Source organism: Neltuma alba, unplaced genomic scaffold (assembly GCF_004799145.2).
Source record: "Neltuma alba isolate B1F8T4 unplaced genomic scaffold, ASM479914v2 tig00010187_pilon, whole genome shotgun sequence".
Taxonomy (NCBI): domain Eukaryota; kingdom Viridiplantae; phylum Streptophyta; class Magnoliopsida; order Fabales; family Fabaceae; genus Neltuma; species Neltuma alba.
The window spans coordinates 327,172-342,527 of record NW_021635127.1 but is presented as its reverse complement, the minus strand read 5'-3'; the positions used below and the strand labels follow the sequence as shown (position 1 = coordinate 342,527).

Genomic DNA, 15,356 nt, shown 5'->3' with positions numbered 1-15,356 from the left:
CTGTTGCTGTGCATTATTCAAGTATCAACTTCAATCAACTTTTAGTAATTAAAGATAGTATATGTTTACAATAGGAATTTCATAATTGAGAATAAAAATATGGGTTTTCACAACGTAATAGCCCCCGTAGCACGTGTACAAATGCTTATTTCTAAAACAATAGTTAATTCTTTAAAGATTGATATAATCGATAAGAGGAAACATTTAAGTAATAATTATGGTAGAGGAAATAAATCATATGATTGAAAACTACTATAGTTATATAAAAGACCTCGATAATCACTTTGAAAAGTCAACTATGGAAGAAAGGACAAAAGTAATCGAATAGAAGTCTACCATGGTTATTAGAATTCATATCCATAACAAAGCACTAGTCATTATTCCGTAATAGCAACAAAAAAAGAAGTTACTATAACAAGAAATATTGTGAAACTTTGGGATCCCAGAAGTATAACTAAAACCAGCCATAAATGGTCAAGGGCATTGAAGCCCATCAAAATAACAATCACTACCGCCCATCACAACCTCAACCAAAATAAAAATCATAAGTATTCAAAAGGGCTTTGCCTAATAGCACAATTCCAGAAAGCAACAGAAAATTCAAAATACGCTCAGTATAACAAAAAGTCTTAAAGTTTGGCAATATACATTAAACAAAGCATGTATAACAAAATAGAGACTATATTGAGTAGAAAGAGAAACTCAAACCTTAGACAACTTCCCCTTGGGACTAACACATGAACTCTTGCCTGAAAAATGTTAAATAACTCTGGGGTGAGTCAAATTAATCTAGTAACCACAATTCCAATTCAACAAGCATATATGGAGTGATTACAAGATAGCTAAGCGGGGAAAGTACAATTTTAGATAATATATAGTGCAAATATCTTTACAGAAAACAATATATAACAACTCAAAAAAGTAGCTTGCATGTACAGAACTCCATTAACTATCTTTATAACCTCCTTGTAACCTCTGACAGAACCCATGGACTATTCAAACATAACATGATTCGTTTCTTTAATAAGGCTGCACTAAGCTCTCCAATAATGAGGTGTAATTCAGCCAAAAGTTATAGAGCTCACATCGGACCATGGGTTCCCTTTTCTTGGAATATAGAAAGTTGTCATGTCCCTTTGGCTAACCCTTGACTTAGTCAAAGGAAGGGTGATACCGAGGGTCCTAAGAATGTTAAAGTCAGCCACTAGACACCAAGTGGCGGCTATACCATATAGTATGAAACAGCAAAATTTCACATGATTATATTTCAGCACAACTCAATACAGCTCCATAAGCATTCCAACCATCCAATTTACACAATCCAATATCCATAAAATATTCTCATATTCAATAATCAATTTTGTTCAACATCAACAAGATAATCACAAGATAAAATCATTCATGTCCACTTAACTAACAAATTTATCAAAACATAGAACACTTTTTATACATAGAACACTATGACATATAATGATAACATTTATAATATCAGCCTATGCTTATAATCACGTCAACAAGCATATAAGGTAAATTAGAAAGTGGTTACCTTAAGTTCATGACACAAGAACTAAAATGGAAGGATTCAAGACTTAAGAGTCCAAACCAAACTAACTCTACAATAATGAATTTATAAACATATATTAATAAAAAAATCAATTAATATAACATTAAATAGTTTACTAGTTAAATCCCCATACGTGGCTCACCTAAAATTCTGTAGCAAGAATGACAATAATTTCTTTGTTCGTCCAATCATCATTTCAAATCACAATTCCTAGAACTTCCCAACTCTATTTCACTCATTAACATTATTAATAAGGATAATTCCTTTGAATCATCTAAAAGTCCTTAAAAGTGGTCACCTTGATTCTTAGAAAAAAATAACGATACATCGTTATGCCTCAAATCATCATTACAATCCTATTCTCTTCTTCCATTAAGTATCACTCACTCATTAGAGTCATTAAATTATAACTATTTCCCAGTTTATTCAAAACACTTAAATTCCACTAATTAAAGTTCCCCCAAAAAGCATCAACATTTATATTCTAACAAAATTCTCAAAACCAACCATTAAATCTTTAATATAATCTCCATGAACTAAATTAAAGAGCTCAAATTCAAAATTAATAGCATTATTATCACAAACCACAATTCTTCAACTTGGCCCTAACTTATATTTCCTTAAATCAGCCATTTAGATAAAAATCTAGTTCATAAGAATCCTATTCTAACCCCATAAACTCCATTAATATTATGGTAATAAGTTAAAAAATTCAAATATCAAAAATCTTTCAAACCCTAAAAATTTATTTTTCTGTTAAAAGCTAAAAAAAGTTTAAAAGGAAGAAGCCAAATAGAAAAAATAGGATAAAAATAACTTGCCAAAACATCTTAAGGGGGTGTTTGGGTTCCAACCCAAACCATGGTTTGGGAAAAAATCACCCAAACACCCTTAAAAAAACCAAAATCATGGTTTTGGAAAAAGCAAAAATTTTTTGCTTTTGGAAAAAAAAAAAAAGGAGAGTATAAGAGCCTATAGGATATGTATCTTGTTGTTTTTTTATAAATATATTTAATCTTATATCTTATAAATATATATACATATTAATTATTTATTAATTATATTATCTTATATATTATTAATTTGTTAATAAAAAATATATTATTAACAATTTTATTCCTTCAAATTAAAATATATCATAAAATATATTTTTCTGTAATTATCATACTAATTTATGCCTTTTTTAGTAATTTGTACATATAAAGAGTACTTTTGGTAACAACTATCCAAACACTCTCACTTCTCAGAATCTATTCTTTAAAAAATTTATTCTTTAAAAAATCTATTCTTCCCAGAATCTATTCTCCAGAAGCTATTCTCCAAACTATATTTTGATTATATCCAAACACCCCTCTAAGAGAACTCCAGGCAAACCCTCACTCTCCATCTCTCTCACTCTCATCCTCGTGGGCGGAGAGCAAAAACGGACCGGAGGCAAAAATAAGGGAAGAACAGGAAGAGGCAAAAGGGAGTGAATCAATAGTGGGGGACACGTGACCCCACTATTGATTTAAAAAAAATTGCTTAATTTTTTTTTTTTAATATAAAGAAAGGGGCAGGGGGGTTTAATTCCCCCTCACATGTCGAACAGTGGGTTATAAATATATTTTATGTATCTAAATTTTTTTGTTAAGTATATATATTAATTATTATTTAACTATTATTTGTTAACTAAGATTATAATTCATAATTAGATAATTAAGATTAAATTTTAATGATAATTAATTAATCTCAAATATAACTTAAAATTTTGAAGAAAATTAGAATGCTACACACAACAATAAATTGTCATTTTTCTATTGAATTTGTACATTTACAATTCAAATACATATTTTCCCAGCTTCAAGTTGCCATTTCTTTGCACATTTACCTATCATATTACCCATTCCAGCATATTCACCCACTTCCTTTTCATTTCTGCCTCCCTAAGTTCCTTCAACAACGCATTATACTCAACGTTCACATTTTCTCAGACACTTCTTAAAAATCATAAACACCCCATGTTTAACATCTTGAAACAAGAAGAAGATAACAATTTCTTTGTAAAACCAAAACCTCCATCAGATTTTTTTCTCACTCACTACCTACTTACCCGTGCATTTAAATACTCATTTTAACATTATTCACCCATCAGAATCTACCTATGCTCACCAATTTGAATGAAGAAAGCGAAAATTTTGAAAACAAAATTTTATCTCACACACCAAGCAACAGTGACACTGACGATGCAACATCATAGGCACATTTATAATTTATCTCACTTGTACCAACATTAACATCGACTTTCACAAATGGCAGAGGGATGCACCTTCAAAATGATGATCGCCTACTACGTTTCCTCAACTCATAGTAGGGGAACATTTCCCTCCATCCCTGCTGCACTACATGGGGTGGGGAAGAAATGGCACGGACTTTCCCTTTTTCCTCTTTCCTCTTTCTTTTACAGCATTGAAAAAGAAAGTCTCATTTTCGCAGGACATTTTCATCTTTTACCTTCTGGAATTAATTTCACTTTCTCCTCTTAGTCCTACGGTAAGGTTTCATAATGTTTTGGGAACTCTTTGAAATAAATTGGCTACAGTGGTCCTTCATTGAAATTTTTCCTAAAACAAAAGATATATATCACCTAGCTTATATATTCTCAATCATTCATAAAATCACTCACCAAGTCATACCAAAATATGCAATAGACAAGTAGTACTACTTGTCTGGTCTCCTAGCCACTCAGTCAAATCACAATTGGGACCTGTGCAAAGTGTAGTCTAGCTGCTAAATATGAGGCTCTAACTCTCCCTCTAGGCTACCTAAAGAATTACTCAAATTCCTGCCCATATAGTTTGTCCAAGGTTCAGAGCAAGAAGTTGCCAATAACCCTTTTAGGGTTCAATTCTTAAGTTAATCTAGCTTGGAATAATACTTAATTACCTAAATAATTCACAGGGATGCCTCCGGTCTATTGTGTCCCTTTTCAAGCATCTCTCCCTATATGTTTCTTAAGCTCAGTTAGCTCTAGTGAAGAAATATGATATGGATATTAATATAATATATACACTACTTCTCATTTTTAATATAAGAGTTAGATAATTAATCTGTAAATATTAAAAAAAAATTAGTTAAACTAGTTATTTGTAATAATTATGTTTAGTTTTTCTAGAATATCTTTTCTAATTATGTACTACTCCGAATTTTAAATATAAGATGTAATTTGTAGTATAAATTATATTACAAACAAGATCTTATATTTAGAACTAGTGGTAGTGCATTGTAACTATCTTTTTTTTATGGAAACTCCCTTACTATGTGCAATAAATAAAAATATTTTGAAAAAAAATTATAAGTATAAAAGCCAAAGTTGATTAGGGTTTTATATTTAAGACCAAAATAAAATCTTTATCTAACTATTATATTTAGCCTATGTTTGGTATGAGGGAAATGGAGGGGAAGGGAAGGAAAGAAAAACTCTATTGAGCTCACTTTAAAAAATTGGAGAAGTGTGGTATTAAAATTTTAATAAAAAGAAGACGTAAGATAAAAGAATAACAAAAATCAATTGAAAACTTTTAACCCCAATTCTTCAATTTTTAAAATTAAGCTCATTAAATTTTTCTTCCTCCACATTCCCTTCCATTTCCCCACACAACGGGATAATAAAAATTATCATATTCTTCAACGGAAAAGGAGACACATGATATAGGCCTACGCTTAGGCTATTAGTGCGTGTGTTTCTTTTGTTTTTCCTTTTTTGCCAGCTTTTTTTTTTTTGGAAAAAATTGGGGGAAATGAATTGCAAAAAAAAAAAAATTACATCGAAGGACAGTGGATAAAGAAAAGATGATTTTCATACAACATTATCTGAATATAAGAAACTAATTTATACATACAAAAAATGACTTGCATGTAAAAAAAGTTTAGTTGTATAAAAGGAAATTCAGTTACAAATCACGTAAAAAAAAAAAACTGACTGCATACAAGGAAAGACTAATTACACATAAGAAAAATTAAGTTGGGAAAAAGACAGAAAAATGCAACTTTAACTCCATAATCCTCAAAACGTCCGTCCAATTCCACAAATCCCATTTTGGTACCATGAGATCAAATTGGGATTATTATGTGAAAAGAAAAGACCAAATTGCCCTTCATTTTAAATATTATTTTTAAAATATCACAGCCCCTACTGGCCGGCCGGTCACCGGAGCTCCGGCGACCAGCTGACAATTGGTCACCGGAGCTCCGTCGGTCGGAATTTTTTTTTTTGAAAATTTTTACAACTTCAATATAACGGTTAACAACTTTTGTAATGCTATTAACAACTTCAGTATAGCAATTAACAACAGCTTTTCTGAGAAATTCAACAAACTCCGGCGACCGGAAACAATTTTTTTTGAAAATTTTTACAATTCATATAACCGTTCACAACTTTTGTAACGCTATTAACAATTTCAATATAGCAATTAACAACAGCTTTTCTGGGAAATTCAACAAACCTCGGCGACCAGAAACAATTTTTTTGAAAATTTTTACAACTTCAATATAACCGTTAACAACTTTTGTAACGCTATTAACAACTTCAGTATAGCAATTAACAACAGGTTTTCTGGAAAATTCAACAAACTCCGGCGACCAGAAACAATTTTTTTGAAAATTTTTACAACTTCAATATAACCGTTAACAACTTTTGTAACACTATTAACAACTTTAGTATATCAGTTAACAACAGATTTTTCAGAAAATTCAACAACTGGTCGCCGGAGCTCCGGTGGAGGAAAACAATTTTTTTAAAAAATTTTTACAACTTCAGTATAATGGTTAACAACTTTTGTAACTCTATTAACAACTTCAGTATAGCAATTAACAATAGGTTTTCAGGAAAATTCAACAAACTCCGGTGACCGGAAACAATTTTTTTGAAAATTTTTACAACTCCAATATAATCGTTAACAACTTTATTATATCACTTAACAACAGATTTTTTGAAAAATTCAACAAGTGGTCGTCAGAGCTCCGGCGAAGGAAAGCAATTTTTTTGAAAATTTTTACAATTTCAGTATAACGGTTAACAACTTTTGTAACCCTATTAACAATTTCAGTATAGCAGTTAACAACAGGTTTTTGAGTTTGTTAAAGGCATTACTGAAGTTATAAAAATGCCACTTTTTGAATTTTTCAAAAAACTTGTTGTTAACTGCTATATCAAAGTTGTTAACCGTTATATTAGAGTTGTAAAAATTTTCAAAAAAACATAATTGTTAACGTTATACTAAAATTGAAAATTTTTACAACTTTAGTATAACGGTTAACAACTTTTATAATGCTATTAACAATTTCAATATAGTAATTAATAACAAGTTTTCTGGGAAATTCAACAAACTCTGGCGACCAGAAACAATTTTTTGAAAATTTTTTACAATTTCAATATAACAGTTAACAACTTTTGTAACTCTATTTTTGAAAAATCTATTGTTAACTGATATACTAAAGTTGTTAATAGCGTTACAAAAGTTGTTAATTGTTATATTGAAGTTGTAAAAATTTTTTAAAAAATTGTTTCCGGTCGTCGGAGTTTGTTGAATTTCCCAGAAAACCTGTTGTTAATTGTTATATTGAAGTTGTTAACAGCGTTACAAAAGTTGTTAACGGTTATATTGAAGTTGTAAAAATTTTCAAAAAAATTGTTTTCGGTCACCGGAGTTTGTTGAATTTCCTGGAAAAGCTGTTATTAATTGCTATACTGAAGTTGTTAATGGCGTTGCAAAAGTTGTTAACCGTTATATTGAAGTTGTAAAAATTTTCAAAAAATTGTTTCCGGTTGCCGGAGTTTGTTGAATTTTCCGGAAAAGCTGTTGTTAATTGCTATATTGAAGTTGTTAATAGCGTTACAAAAGTTGTTAACCGTTATATTGAAGTTGTAAAAATTTTCAAAAAAATTGTTTCCGGTCGCCGGAGTTTGTTGAATTCCCAGAAAAGCTGTTGTTAATTGCTATACTGAAGTTGTTAATAGCGTTACAAAAGTTGTTAACCGTTATATTGAAGTTGTAAAAATTTTCAAAAAAAAATTTCCGACCGACAAAGCTCCGGTAACTAATTGTCGGCTGGTCGCCGGAGCTCCGGTGACCGGCCGGTCAGTAGGGGCTGTGATATTTTAAAAATAATATTTAAAATGAAGGGCAATTTAGTCTTTTCCTTTTACATAATAATCCCAATTTGGTCTCATGGTACTAAAATGGGATTTGTGGAATTAGGCGGACGTTTTGGGGATTATGGAGTTAAAGTTGTATTTTTCTGTCTTTTTCCCAATTAAGTTGTACAAAATCTTTAAAGACTATTTACCAATTAATTTCTTACGAGGGATTTATTCTCCCAATTTTCTCCTTTTTTTTGTTGGTTATTAATAAAAATGACTTTCCCTTGAAAAAAAAAGCCCCATGGACAGGTTGTACTTTTCAGCTAAACGTGCGTGCACTGCCAGTCTGCCACAATGGATCCCTCCCTGTCATCGAGAAGATAAGGCGAGCAACTGTCAAACGGGACTACGGGACTCACCGCTGCCTTTGAATTTGAATATGGTAATGGATGTGGAAAGGCCACGTAGAGGCCGAAGCAGCCATGTGCCTATTCCTTTTTACACATCCTGCCTTCTGAAGTTTCTCTACTCATGAGGAATTCAATTTCTCAGCTCCTTTTCTACCGCCAAAACATATACCGTTTGGCTTGCAACAGAATTTCTTCATCCTCAATAATGGAGAAAGTTTCAGCGGGTAATCAATCATCATATTCATATCTGGGTTTTCTATTGCGGGAATTTTAGTATTGTTTTTGTGGTTCTGTCTTCGCTCACTGTCGCTGTATTTATTGCTTAAAACCTGAGACATAATCTCACTTCACATCTCATTGTCTTTGTGTTGAATTTTTAAATCACCGTTACCCAATTCCAGCTATCTAAGGTCAGGTTCATCGCCTATCTTCAATATTCAAGTTGAGCAATCGTGAGGGGAATTGAACTGATGTTATTAACGAAGCTAAACTGAACTAGTTTCTTCGGTTGTCACGTATTTTGATTGGGCTTTTGTAGTTATTTGCAGTCTTGTGTGGGAATAAGTTTCTTCTTGTTTTCTTGTTGATTTCGTACGATAGTATAGTTAGACAATTCAGCCTTGTTTTGTCTTTCAGATGCGGGTGGATACAATCAGAAGACTCAGGCAAATTTTAAAGAAGCTTCCGATGATAATTCAATGAAACGCATGTCTGATGACATAATGCCTCACATCCTGCGTCTGTACGTCTCCCTCTTTAAACTCCCCAAAGTTACACTCAAACGAGTAGAATTTTAACATTATTCTCTACTTCCTGTCTATTTATAATAATTGTCACGAACATTTAGACTATAAAGGCAGGTAATGAAACTGTTATGCTACCTCCAATAACTTGTTCTCTTGTCAGGATTTCTGTCAATCATGTTAGAATAATGGGTTTAGGATGTGGATTGGGAAGATGATTTAGAACTTGCCAGCTCTTTTGTTTCCTGTGGTACATAATATCGCGTTTATGTACTCAGTCTTGGTCACAGGTCATTTAACCTTTTATAAAGGGTTGGACATTTCAAGTATTCTATCTTTGCTAACAGCAGAAAGTTTTCCTGTAGAGTTTATCATGCAAATATGGGTGTTATCATGTCATTCAACCTCTATAATTACTGTTGAGTATTTTAATAAATTATTATAATGTTAATAGCAATAAGGTGAGTAGCCAGCCCAACATTAACAAATCTGTCTGATAATAAATATAAATTGATATGTGATTGTGATTATAAAGTTGCATAAGAATGTGTTCCTTGTGGTCGGAAATGTCAGGGAGAATCATGTGGAGCAACAACTGTTGGAAATCAAAATCACACATTGGAAATAATAACAAGTAATAAAGCCTGAACAACAAACAACCACTAAACAAAGCAAACTTAAAACTAGGTCTAGTATAAATATGGGCCAAGGCCCAGGATTCAACTAACATGCTGGAGTTTAGACTGCTTTCTCTTCTGTTTCTTAAGTTCTTCGCACCATATCTTCCTTAAATTGAAGCATTCTTATCAATAGGCTCACCTTTTTACTTTAATTTCTTTCAATATTTCATATGCTTCAAATCATTAGATAGGTACACTTCATTTTTCTTGACAACTTCTCTGCACTTGTCTAATTTTAGGATTTTTCACTAAGCTTGTAATTTCCTTTGTTCCTTATTACCAGCAAATTATTGTGGTCTTTCCAGGTACGGATCCTCTGCAACAGCTGTTGACTTCGAAATATATGCCCCAGATGCTTCCTTTGAGGATCCCCTTATGCGTGCACATGGGTATGCATTTGTTTTGCTTTTCGTGGAATAGCCTCTGAAAATGCTAAAATGTCATTCTAAATATTCTTGTAAGTGGAGATATTGTTCTTATATAATTTAAAATATTGAATATTGATACTGCAGGGTGAAGCAAATCAAATCAGCATTCTATTCTCTTTCCAAGGTTTCTATTTTGATTTGTTTTTATCATTATTTTGTCTTTAGCTTTATGATCCTCTGCTCTCAAATTCTTAGAGGATGTGTTACATCTACACTTGATCTTGCTCCAAGGAATATTTGGTTGAGGTTGTGACATGAAATTTGTTACATCCATACAATTAGGTGTCAGACATTTCCACCTTTTCTTGAATCAGAAAATTATAGATCCATCTCTCATGAAGATCTCTTAATATAGGGGAAATTTTGGTCAAAATATAGACATAAATTATCATTTTTGTAAATTATTTATGTGTGATTTTTTTTTGGCAACCATTTAAAGTGCTTGCTTGATTTTATTCACGCCTTTGTTTGTACTAAATTAAAGATGGTTCCTTGATGTTAATTTTGCTGCCGAAAGCATAGCAATATGAACTGGTTCTTGGTACGATATATCCCCCCTTGGCTCCTTGTAAATCAGTTTCACTATTACTTGTTTTTGCTTACAAGAGTTTATGCGACCTAATCTGAAGTGGTAGTGATAAATCCAGATCATACTTCATCTATGCGTGTCATTAAGCATTGAATAGCACTAAATATTTGGATTAACAATAACAGTGAAGGCTATAAGAATTATTCAAGGGTTGGTAAATTATGGTTCATGATAGAGAGAGGATTCCTTTTTACGAGTTAAGCTGTCATTTTCTTTTCTTGGGCTCTCTTCCATATGGTTTTGATGCTTGACCACTTTTTCCATACATCGTAGGTATTTAGGGAGTCAAGGATTGTGGAGTACAGTGTTGAAGAAAATGTGATCTCACCAGGAAAACAAGAGGTTGTCAGAATTTCTCTCACTTAGATGCAATTTATCATTCTTTAATCTTCTATATATTCAATTCTATTATGAGCAAATGCATGATCCATATTCATGGGTGTTGTATGCAGATATTAATAGACAATAAGCAACACTACAAGTTCTTGGGGAAGGATATTGATTTGGCAACACTTATTAAGTTATATGTCGTGAACGGCAAAGTTATTCGCCATGAAGACTGGTATGCGCGAATCACCTTCACACTTCTTTTTGCCTGCTTTCCTTTTTCCTTATTTATTCATTGTGACGTCTTCATTTTTATATTCTTTAATGTAAAAGAAGGAATATGCAATCTTCTTTTTATGATTACATGAAGTTTGTTACCTACAAGAACATCTACTAGTATTAGGAGAGGGCAAAATAAGGCTTTGCATGTCTTATCGTCTTACACGTTGATTTGTTTAGTTGTAGTAGCAAGCATGGGAGCATGCATTTGCATGTCCGTTAGATGGTTATTGTGTTTTTAATATCACAGATGATGAAGTCATAACTGTCACTACAGCTTGTTAAGCTTGTCCTCGGTATCCTAAACTTCAACCGAGGCAAAACCTTAAAGCATGATGTGTTGAACAGAAATTTAAAACTCGAGTAATCATGGAGGAGATTACACGGCAACTTGTGTGGATATGACATATACGAAATTGAGGGTGAGGAGAATAGTAAGACAATGCCACTTCCCATGATTATCTCCTTGCCTTGATATGTCAAAACCAAACTTTTCTTATGCTGAAGCAGAAAAAACGAACACAACCTCCTTTTATCATATCCTTGCGATAGGAATTAGGTAGTATAGGACATTAGGTGGCACATCAAGTAGAATGGGATGCTCATAATAATTGTTTAACCCAACATTGAAGCAGTTTTTGGAAGAATGATAAAGTAACAAGAAGAATTAAAAGCTCAGAGGATAACCGTTACCTTTAATTTAGTTGTATCCACCTGCTGGTGCTGAGACAAATCCCAAGGATAACAGTTTCCAGCCTAAATTAATGAAATTTGTGAGATTTATGACTTGATCCCTTAAAACCGGAGGATAATGTTTCCAATGGTTGAATTCAGTCTTTCTCTTACCCTAAGCAAACAATAATAGTTTGTCCTGTATCACTAATATTGACTTTGAAATCAACTAGGTGGGACAAAAAACCACTCTGGAATAAGGAAACAGTGAAGCTGCCTCTGCTTGGCCGGGTTGCAGAAATGACCCGAAGGGGTGCAATGCTGGCAACACACGTTTTGATGAGGTTTGGGAGGGATCCAAATGTGTGAGTGACTCTACACTTCAGGGGAGTTTGTTTATGTGTGTATAGAACTTCATCATATACCCCCTCTAATCCTTAATATAAGATCCAATTAACTAATTTAGAAAGATTAAGGACATTACTATGTTACTTTAAAGTATTTATATTTATCTTTTTTTTTAAAACTAATTTGTCTCACTTATTTACTGATATATAATCTAATAATATACATGACTATTTTACAGAAATCAGGTAATATATGCTATAATTAAGTAATTTAGTAACTTTCTTAATCTCTCTAAATTAGTCAACTGGGTCTTATATTAACGACTAGTAGACGGGTTTCTATAGAGTGTTTGATTTCAAGTTTTTGATCTCTTCATCAAGCCGTATATTTTTCTGTTTACTCTTTCTTATGGCTTGTGTGTGGAGACTTTAAGAGGATTTATGTCAATGTGTTGTATATACAGGCTATTAAGTTCAGAGCTAATGTTCTATACGAAACTTGAATTGATGTCAGTCGTTTTACATGCTTCATGAGCAATGCAGTCTCCTACAGATATTATGTGGAATCATGGCAATATATTGCATAGAGTAGTATGTAGTTATATATTTGTTGAGGTTTTGAGAATTTTATGATATACTCCTCCGGTCCTTATTATAAGACCCAATTTGACTTTTTATTTGGTCCTAATTATAAGACCCAATCCATTTTCTCTCTTATATTTATGCATTTTTTTCTAAGATAATCCTTCTAATAATGATAGTTTTAGCCAATACACTTAATTAGCAAGGATATTTTAGGAATAACAACACTTATTTATTATAAATAACCAACTTAACTTACTTCCTTAATCTCCTCAAATAAGTCAATTGAGTCTTATAATTAGGACCGGAGGAGTAATTTAGAGATACAAGAGTCAGGCATAAGCAAAGAGACTCGAGGATTTGCTAATGTACCATATTATATTATATAAATTTATGAATTTATTTTTATATTTAGAGAAAGAATAAAATGAAAAAAAAAACGTTAAAATTCTCAAATAAGAGAATTAAATACTAAGAGATTTCAAGACTTTATTGGCAAACAAAAATCTCAAGAATCTCAATTTTTTTTCAAATTTGACTCATAAATTAGGCAACTCAATTTATAAATATGAAATCTAGACATCATATCCCGTACATTGTACGGGATGACTCATGAGCATAGAACAACGATGAGATGGGACGTTGACATGTCAAAATATTTTAATGTCCATATTACATAAAAAATATTTTAGAATGGAAAATATTATTTGTGAATTACTGAAATAAAGTATTGATGTAGAATTAAAAGAAAAGAGAATAGTTCTTGAACAGAGTTTCGTATAAACTTTTAAAATATAACAATTATATTTATTGCACTTCCTCATCTGATTCACAGGAGGTGAATATGCTTGGATGTAAAATTTTAATCATCAAAACTTAAGTGATATTGCTTTACAAATTTTTGGTTCCGTTTTAATTAAAGAAAATTTCATTTTTCCTCCATCCGAAAACTTCATTTGTTAACATGTATTATAAAAATATATTTTTTCTTATTATAAGAGTTATCAATAATTTATCTACTCATACAGTAAAATATAGGATGGAAGCTATTTTAAAAAGGACCAAAGTGTCTAATGCTAACTATTGTAATACAAGTTTTGCTTTGAATAATAAGGCACATGATAATTTGAAAAAAGAAATATTCAAAGTAAACACCTTTCATATGATACGTCTAATTAGTTAAAAAAAAAAAAAAACAGTGGATGATATAGTGTAAATAAAAAATTATTTTTAGACATGCATTTCTCCTCTTTAATGCCGCCGGGGGAAACCCTCCCGGGCCCCCCAAAAAAGGAATCTCTTTGTAGGTTGTAGCTATTTATTTTTTTGGAAAAAATGTTAACAATTGTGTAGCAGTAATATTTTAAGTATATTCCAAGGTCAAATTTTTTAAGTATATTTAATCTATTTCTTTTATGAATAAGTTTATAAATTACTCCTCTGGTTTTATTTATAAGGCACTTCCAATATGTTTCACATAGATCAAGAAAAATCTTAAACTGCATTAATTCTTCATTAAAATATAGTAACTTTTCAATTTTATCCCTATTTAATGTATACATCTTTCAAAAAAATAACTATCTATACTATAATAAATGAAGGATAACATAGTACATTCATGGTAAAAATTTAATGAAGTGAGTTATAAATAGGACAAGAAAACCTTCTCTCTCTACCCTATAAATAGGACCAGAAGAGTACATTTTAGGTGATGAACTGACAATCCATCTTACTACTTTATATATATTAGTCCAATTAATAACTAACAATTAATAAATAGGAAAAAAACCGAGTAATACCATTAACTTGTGAATAAATATTGGCAAGGAAATATCCGGAAGCTTAAATAAGCACATTCTTTGTTTTAGTTTTTTGGAAGAAAAGTTAATATTTATTCGCCCATTAGTATTAATAATTAATTAAAAAAAATCACATAGTAATGTCAACAAATTTAAACTTACGGGAGTATTTCATGCGGAAGCCATTTCCATGGTCTTTCAAGTGTACCAACAAAACATTTCTCCCAATTCCATTTCTACACTCTTAAATTCTATAAAACCAATAGTTCTTTGAATCATTCCACAAAGTGATCAACAATTTTTTTTTTTTAATTTTTGAAGATATTGAAAAGGGAGTTCTCTAAATTATTCAACAAAGTAATTTATGCTCTTTTCATTTTTCAAGATATGAAAAAGAGTGTAAGCTTAGGTAACTAGTTTATAGTTTTCTACATTATTTCACAAAATAATTTATCGACTTTTCATTTTTTTAAGATAAACTTCTTCAAGTTGATTTTTAAATTTCAAAATTTAATGTTAAGTAATTATGAGAAATAAAATCTATTGAAACAATCGAGACCTTCCAATATAACTTTTATTATGGAGTTTCTATATTTGATTAATTCATTACAAAAAAGATACGTGAATAGAGATTCTCTAACTTTATTTTATTTTATATATTAATATAAAATAGATATTTTCACATTATATTTCAACAATTAATAATTATTAATTGAAGTAGTATAGTATTAGATTATTATACTTGATAGACTCAGAAGAAAAAAGATTTCAATAACAAATCATATCAAAACATTGGTTATATAATCCCCCTCCAC

At 31.2% G+C, this 15,356-nt stretch overlaps 1 protein-coding gene across 1 annotated transcript; it reads left to right on the top strand.

Moving 5' to 3' along the window:
* Window positions 1-8,074: 8,074 nt before the first annotated feature.
* Window positions 8,075-12,289, top strand: LOC114754746 (uncharacterized). Its single transcript, XM_028943566.1, has 7 exons — window positions 8,075-8,319; window positions 8,732-8,837; window positions 9,824-9,907; window positions 10,031-10,070; window positions 10,809-10,877; window positions 10,988-11,097; window positions 12,047-12,289. Exons 1-7 carry the CDS (start codon window positions 8,217-8,219, stop codon window positions 12,180-12,182), a joined length of 648 nt encoding a protein of 215 aa, XP_028799399.1. The 5' UTR covers window positions 8,075-8,216; the 3' UTR covers window positions 12,183-12,289.
* The last annotated feature ends 3,067 nt before the right edge of the window (window positions 12,290-15,356 follow it).

What these genes read in the sequence shown, in the direction of transcription:
- LOC114754746 (XM_028943566.1), top strand. Translation starts at nt 8,217, where the DNA reads ATGAGGAATTCAATTTCTCAGCTCCTTTTCTACCGCCAAAACATATAC. An exon ending in AATGGAGAAAGTTTCAGCGG is followed by an intron (nt 8,320 to 8,731) that starts GTAATCAATCAT and finishes TTTGTCTTTCAG; the next exon opens with ATGCGGGTGGATACAATCAG. An exon ending in CATTCTATTCTCTTTCCAAG is followed by an intron (nt 10,071 to 10,808) that starts GTTTCTATTTTG and finishes CATACATCGTAG; the next exon opens with GTATTTAGGGAGTCAAGGAT.